General features: G+C 43.9%; 2 protein-coding genes across 2 annotated transcripts in view; one reads left to right on the plus strand and one right to left on the minus strand.

Annotated features, from left to right (window-relative positions):
* Positions 1-2,133, minus strand: part of UBE2T (ubiquitin conjugating enzyme E2 T) — a 21,491-nt gene extending 19,358 nt beyond the window's left edge. The window contains exon 1 of the mRNA XM_017896490.1: positions 1,900-2,133. The gene's annotated coding sequence lies outside the window, so the exon portion shown is untranslated. The remainder of the gene's footprint in view (positions 1-1,899) is intronic.
* Positions 2,134-2,217: 84 nt separating this feature from the next.
* Positions 2,218-7,676, plus strand: part of PPP1R12B (protein phosphatase 1 regulatory subunit 12B) — a 245,413-nt gene continuing 239,954 nt past the window's right edge. The window contains 1 exon segment of the mRNA XM_017896485.1: positions 2,218-2,673. Within this exon segment, the coding sequence (XP_017751974.1) occupies positions 2,383-2,673 (291 nt within the window). The 5' untranslated portion in view covers positions 2,218-2,382.

The raw sequence follows: 7,676 nt of genomic DNA on the forward strand, positions 1-7,676 counted from the left end.
GGCCGGGCGCGGTGGCTCAAGCCTGTAATCCCAGCACTTTGGGAGCCCGAGATGGGCGGATCACGAGGTCAGGAGATCGAGACCATCCTGGCTAACACGGTGAAACCCCGTCTCTACTAAAAATACAAAAAACTAGCTGGGCGAGGTGGCGGGCGCCTGTAGTCCCAGCTACTCCGGAGGCTGAGGCAGGAGAATGGTGTAAACCCGGGAGGCGGAGCTTGCAGTGAGCTGAGATCCGGCCACTGCACTCCAGCCCGGGTGACAGAGCAAGACTCCGTCTCAAAAAAAAAAAAAAAAAAAGAATACCCCACTAAAGCATATGGCGGGTAGACACAGTATTATTAAACATAATAATTTTTACATTTATAGGTCACTTTTCATTTAAGGTTTTCAATTCAATAATTAATTGTTTCCTTAATGTATGATTTCCACTTCATTTCAGGGGGAATTTAGGAACAGGCAAATTTTCACATGACAGAATATAATAAAGTTTCCCTTTACAATACCCCGATCATTTTGCAACATTTTTTAATGAAAAATTTTAAACATACAGAAATGTTAAAAAATCTAATATTTGCATATATACTCCTTCATTATGGGTAATACATTTAATTATATTTTGTTCAGGGCTGGAGCACTGGAGGTTATAATTATTAAATCAATCGGACTGGCCGGATGCAGTGGCTCATGCCTGTAATACCAACACTTTGGGAGACTGAGGTGGGTGGATCACTTGAGCCCAGGAGCTCAAGACTGGCCTGGGCAACATGGCAAAACCCTGTCTCTACAAAAAATACAAAAGTTAGCCAGGCATAGTGACACAGGCCTGTAGTCCCAGCTACTTGCGGGGCTTAGGTGGGAGGATCGCTTGAGCCTGGGAGGTTGAGGCTACACTGATCCATGACCATGCCATAGGTGACAGAGTGAGACCCTGTCTCAAACAAAACAGAACAAAACAGACAGATATATGTTTTTTAACCCAGTCTTGGGGAATATAAGAATGTCCTATTTGCTACCTTAGGAATTTAGTATGATTTAGTATGCTTGATAGTATCTTTCTCTAGCTTTGAAAAAAAAAATCATGGGCCAGGTACAGTGGCTCAGGGCTGTAGTCCCAACACTTCGGGAAGCCGAGGCAGGAGGATCGCTTGTGTCTAGGAGTTCCAGACAAGCCTGGGCAACATGGTGAGACCTTGTCTCTATAAAAAAATTTTAAAAATAGCGGGTGTGGTGGTGGGCACCTGTAGTCCTAGCTACTTGGGAGGCTGAGGTGGGAGAATCACTTGAGCCCAGGAGGTTGAGTCTGCAGTGAGCCATGATTGTGCCACTGCACTCTGCCTGGGTGACAGAGTGAGACTCTGTCTCAAAAGAAAAGAAATAAAAATCATGGAAGACATCTATTCTGTTTTGTAAAAATTTAAGATATACGAAAAGAGTAGAGGAGGAGGAGGAGGGGGGAGAAGGAAGAGAAATTATTTATTGGGATGCAATATGTGCCAAAGATGGTATTAGGCATCCTTGCATGTATTATTTCATTTGATCCACACGACTACCCTGTGAGATATTATTCCCATTTTACACATAAGAAAACTGGCTCAGAGAAGTCAAGTAATTTGTCTACGGCTGTGAATTCAATTTAAATTCACAGCTTAAACTCTTTTCACTACATCTGAATGCATCATTTTCAAGATCTTTTCTGGGCCTGGAGTAAGTTGACAGTATTTATGTAAAACATGTAATACTGTATCTGTATGTATGCTCCTCCTCCCCACGCACATTCACATTTACTGTGATAAATACACATGTTAATAAAACCCTAGACTTAGAACTAGGATATAGAATCCAGTCGTTTAGGTACTTAATGTTTAGTTCTCCCCTCCAGAAAATAGGAATAATTACCGCGTCTCTTCCACTCCAAAGAATTGATGTGATAATTAGGGAGTTAAGATTAGTTACCAGTCATAACAAGAGTAAACTACGACTCCCAAAATACCCAGAGGAAGAGGTTGACGCCAGTCCAGGAGACAGTTCCAGCTTTAGGGCAAAGGTGACCTCACCGGGTCCCGTGGCGAAAGAGCCGCCGGTCCTAGCCTTTTTTCTGATGCATCCAGGGATTTGTAGTTCCTTTACGGCCACCAAGTGCACTTAGGGCAGGCCTCTTACTACGAGTCCCGTGATGATCCGAGGCCGGGCAGCGCCTGCGTATTGAAGCCAAGGGAGCGTGCGGGCGGTGCTAGTGGCGGGAGGAGTAAAGATGGCGGCGCGAGGGTCTCCGCCCTCTGCTCCCGGCTGAAGCGCTCTGAGGGAGGCGGCAGCGGCAACCCGATCCCCAACAGTAATTTAGTGTTGGTAGTTTTGGCAGCAGCTGCCGAGGCCGAAGCAATGGCGGAGCTGGAGCACCTAGGAGGGAAGCGGGCAGAGTCGGCGCGAATGCGGCGGGCAGAGCAGCTTCGGCGCTGGCGGGGCTCGCTGACAGAGCAGGAGCCCGCGGAGCGACGAGGCGCGGGGCGGCAGCCGCTGACCAGGCGCGGGAGCCCCAGGGTCCGCTTCGAGGACGGTGCTGTCTTCCTGGCCGCCTGCTCTAGCGGGGACACCGACGAGGTGAGAAAGCTTCTGGCAAGAGGTGCTGATATCAACACAGTCAACGTGGACGGCTTGACAGCCCTGCACCAGGTAACTCCTTTCTCGGTCTTAGAGGCGTCCAGTCTCATACAGATGTGCCTTTGACCCTGCGAGCCGCCCCATGGGGTGTATCAGTGTTGCCGCCGAGTCCTTCTGCATTGACACTGCCCTTTTGGGCTAATCGGTTTCATTCTTGGCCAGCTTCCTCCACTAATCAAGTCTTTTTCTGATCCCAGGATCTCTCTACCTGAAGGAATAGTGTCACCCCGCTGCTTGGTCAGTGTTTGTGTTTCCCTCCACCTACTTGTGTTGTCATGGTTACTGGTGATTTTTGTCCCTGGTCTTATCCCTACAGATTAGTTATCTTCACTTATGTCTGGTTGGCGTGCCTGCATGCCGTGTCACTCATAGGCACAGTGTTATTTGTCTGATGCCCTTTCAGAAAATTCAGTTGTTGTGTGTCCCCATTATAGAATATCTTAGATCACTTAAAGAGTAAAGCCCTATGCTGGGTAAAGACAAGCAGGTCTGAAACCACACCTCTTGTTTTGTTGATTTGTAGTACTTCAAAACAGTTTGTGTCGCCTCTAGGCTATAGCTCCTAGAACACCCCGGACCTCGTTGTTATAGGTATCTTAACTTTCTTCTCAGCAGTGCTACCTCCCCGAGAGCTTCCTATGGAGAACTAAGTTATTGAATTACTTCTGTCTGTTTGATACTTACGGAATAGGTTTTCTGTTTTTCTATTTTTTTTTTTCTAAAGCGCTCTATAGAAATCCCATGCCCTATACATAACTATACTATATGGATTGTGGATAATCTGTGCTTGGTAACGACACCTTTAGTTCATCACCTAATGCAGCAATATTCTCTATCTACTGACGGCCATGACTAACTACACCCTCTCGCCTCAAATGGAACTTCATCAGTTATTTTGGTGAGCTGAGAGCCGGACACCCACTCTTAATCTTTTGTCTTTTTCTTCTTCTGCCGTCTGTGCAAAGTGAATGTGTTGGCATGAGAATCCACTTCTAAATAATAACTCAACTTTATGTCAGACCACTTCCCTAAATATATTTAGTCAATAGCTTAAAGTTACTTCTCACTATGTTTGCAACCCTTCTCTTTCAGGTAGAAGAAACTTTTTCACCCTAATTTGTACCCATTTTTTTTTCCTGCTCATAATATTTCCCTATCTAAGGTAGTAACCAATATTTGCAGAGTGGTTTGCTGTTTGATTTCATATGTCCTACCCCATGTGAGTTTCAGCAGTGATCCTTTGAAGTAGGTGTGGCAGGTAGTGTTGTTATTCTTATGTTACAGATGAGGAAACTGAAGCTCAGGAAAATTATTTGTGCAAAGTTAGAAAGTAAAGATGTGACCAATAGGCATGGATTTTTCAGATATACATCCCAGAGATCTATATCCCACTTAATAAGGAGCTGAATGTAAAATGAGATAAAAGCTAAGAGAACCACATTACATTTTAAACTTTACATTTCTGAACTATTTGGGAAGGTGAATTCTTGTTTTTCTTTTTCTTTTTTTTTTTTTTTTTGAGACGGAGTTCTTGCCTCTGCCGCCCAGGCTGGGATTGCACGGGTGGCCTGCTCTCCAGCTCACTGCAAGCTCCGCCTCCCGGGGCCGAGCGATTCTGCCGTCTCAGCCTCCGAGTAGCTGGGACCTACAGCGCCTGCCTCGGTCGCCCGGCTAGTTTTTTGTATTTTTTAGTAGGAAGACGGGTTTCACCGTATTAGCCAGGATGTCTCGATCTCCTGACCGTCGTGATCCGGCCCGTCTTGGCCTCGCCAAAGTGCTGGGATTACAGGCTGAGCCACCGCGCCCGGTCCTTTTTTTCTTTTTTTTTTTTTTTTGAGGACAGAGTCTCCGCTCTGTGCCCAGGGCTGGAGTGCAATGGCGAGATCTTGGCTCACTGCAACCTCTGCCTCCTGGGTTCAAGTGATTCTCCTGCCTCACCTTCCCAAGTAACTGAGATTACAGGCGCCTGCCACCATGCCTAGATAATATTTGTATTTTTAGTAGAGATGGGGTTTCACCATGATGGCCAGGCTGGTCTCGAACTCCCAACCTCAGGAGATCCACCTGCCTTGGCCTCCCAAACTACTGGGATTATAGGTGTGAGCCACTGTGCTCAGCTTAGTAATCTATTGAAATAAGAGAAGAAGGGGATGACAGCTATTAATTTTTTAACATCTATAAATGCAATACATGTGTTCCTTTCAATTTATAGGGCTGACAAGAAGTTAAATTGAACAGGTATACTCAATTCTAGACAAATTCAGCTAAAAATTAAGCTGCTTAAAGATTTGAGGTCTTCTGTTGAGAAATTATATCTTTGAATCCAGACAATGGGCCTTGATTGGCTTCAGAACATTGCAAGTCAGTTTCCAAAGAGTTACAATATGTTTTTCCATGACTTGGAGAAGTTTTTGTTGTTGTTGTTGTTTTTTAAAAAAACCAAAACAAAACAGAATCTCACTGTGTCTCCCAGGCTGGAATACAATGGTGCAGTCTCGGCTCACTGCAACCTCCACCTCCCAAGTTCAAGCTATTCTCATGCCTCAGCCTCCCAAGTAGCTGGAACTATAGGTGCCCACCACCATGCCCGGCTAATTTTTATATTTTTAGTAGAGATGGGGTTTCACCATGTTGACCAGGCTGGTCTCAAACTCCTGGCCTCAAATGATCTGTCCATCTTGGCCTCCCAAAGTGCTGGGATTACAGGCATGAGCCACCATGCATGGCCGACCTGGAGAACTCCTAAGGTACGTAAAAGACTGTTTTCCAATGTGAGACTGGAGCTGTCGGTAGCTGAACCACCTACTTTACAACAGATTCACCTTCTGTGAAATGCAGAGTGAGTGGTATAATTATCTGAATTATTTATTTAAAATGGCCATCTGTTATACAAGCATGATATAAATTGTCTGGATAATTGCTTCTTTTCTCTCTTTTGACCATGGCCACTTGACCAACTGTGGACTATTGTCTTGGCATGTTAGAAGCCCCAGATAATACTGGGGACAGTTTTCTCCACCTGCAACGTCACAGTAGATGATTGCACTGCAGCTGGTGGTGCCTTGATGCTTCTTTTGGCCTTAGAGACCTTCTTTCCTGGCAGCCTTTGCTGAGACCACGAGGTGCTTGAGTCAAAGATAACAAGCTCCAGGGGGCCTATTAATAATACTTGAATTAGACTGGGATAAGAAGTATCTCAAAGGTTAGACCAACTCTGATGAAAGCCTTGGAAACTGATGCAGACTAAATTTCAGTGACTAGATTAAGATTTGATGTGTATGCATGTGTTGTCCTAGAGTCCTTAATGAACAAGGTACTAATCTGATTATAGAACCCTTGAAAGCACTTGTTTGCTCACAAAGGAATTTCTGTTTCATTTGCGTATACACATTGTAAGGCTAGGAATATTTGTTAATAATTCTATGTGGTCTAGTACTTTAAATTTTTTCTTTTATTTTTTGAGTAAGTTTGACTGTTAGCACCTATCTTGGTATCCTTAGCATTATAATTTTAGGTACTCTAGGCCTAGATACATGCTCTTCAAAACTGTATCTACCAAATTATTGCTGTTGGAAGAGGCAAGTGCCTGCTTTCAGAAAAGAAATTTTTCTAGGATTCATTAAAATGAATGCTTACTTACTTCAGCATGTATTATATTGACTCTTAAATCTGTGCAGATGGACATTTTAAATTATATTGACTCTTAAATCTGTGCTGAGTCTGGTGAGGGATACTGGATGCCAGTCACCATAGGTCTTGTCTCTTAGCACAGTCTGATCAGTTTTCATTTGGACGACTATCAAGGAGATTAGAATAATTCCATACTTGACTCAGAAACTCAGACGGGCGGCCCGGGGCGGTGGCTCACGCTTGTAATCCCAGCACTTTGGGAGGCCAAGGTGGATCACAATGTCAGGAGTTCAAGACCCGCCTGGCCAACATTGCAAAATCCTGTCTCTACTGAAAATACAAAAATTAGCCTAGTGTGGTGGCGCACAACTGTAGTCCCAGCTACTCAGGGAGGCTGAGGCAGGAGGATCGCTTGAACCCGGGATGTAGAGGTTGCAGTGAGCCAAGATCACACCACTGCACTCCAGCCTGGGCAACAGAATGAGACTCCGTTTAAAAAAAAAAAAAAAAAAAAAGAAAGAAATTCGGACTGTCTTATTTGTAAAGTACAGAGTCCAAATTTGGACCCTCATGGGCACTCCAGACTGGAATTCAATTTGTAGTTGAATAAGCCTTTGTCATTCTAGAGTTGCCTCAGTCTGACGCTGTAGCCTCAGGGAGGCTAAAATCATGTATTTCTCATGAAGAGAGATGGAGATAGGAACAAGTGAGGGGAGGAGGATAGGCTGAGCAATTTACATTCAGACAGAGACAGAAGATGAGCAAGATGACTGTGTGTTCAGTTCCATATAAAATAGTATATTTTGTGTGCTAACTTATATGGTAAAATAAAACTTGTGCTTTTAACCTTTTCTCTTTTATTCTAAATTTATTACTCATTCCTCTCCTAGTTCCACCTTTGAAGTTACTTTTGCCTTACCCTGAATATTGATGAATTCTGCTTAGTGTCAGGACCCATGGCAACATAGGATTCAGAAAATCCTGTTTGCTCCTTTATTACTGTGCATCTAGAATAGTCATCTGTCCTAAACCATTTTAGTAGCTTAGCTCTTCAAATGGCGTAATATGTTGCATCAGACTATGTTGGACCTCAAAGCCATATTGGGAAATTGAGTTTTGTGTGTGTGTGTTTTTGTTTTTGAAAGTATAGATAAAAATGACTTTCATTTGTTTCACAGAATTTCTTCCCTATTCTTCTTCTTTTTTTTTTTTTGGTGACAGGATCTTGCTCTGTTACCCAGACTGGAGTGTGGTAGTATGACCATGGATCACTGCAGCTGCAACCTCTCAGACTCAAGTGATCCTCCTACCTCAGCCTCCCTAGTAACTGGGACTATAGGCACACCCCATCATACCCAGCTAATTTTAAATTTTTTTTTTTTTTT

This window comes from Rhinopithecus bieti, unplaced genomic scaffold (genome assembly GCF_001698545.2).
Source record: "Rhinopithecus bieti isolate Rb0 unplaced genomic scaffold, ASM169854v2 scaffold_24392, whole genome shotgun sequence".
Lineage (NCBI taxonomy): Eukaryota > Metazoa > Chordata > Mammalia > Primates > Cercopithecidae > Rhinopithecus > Rhinopithecus bieti.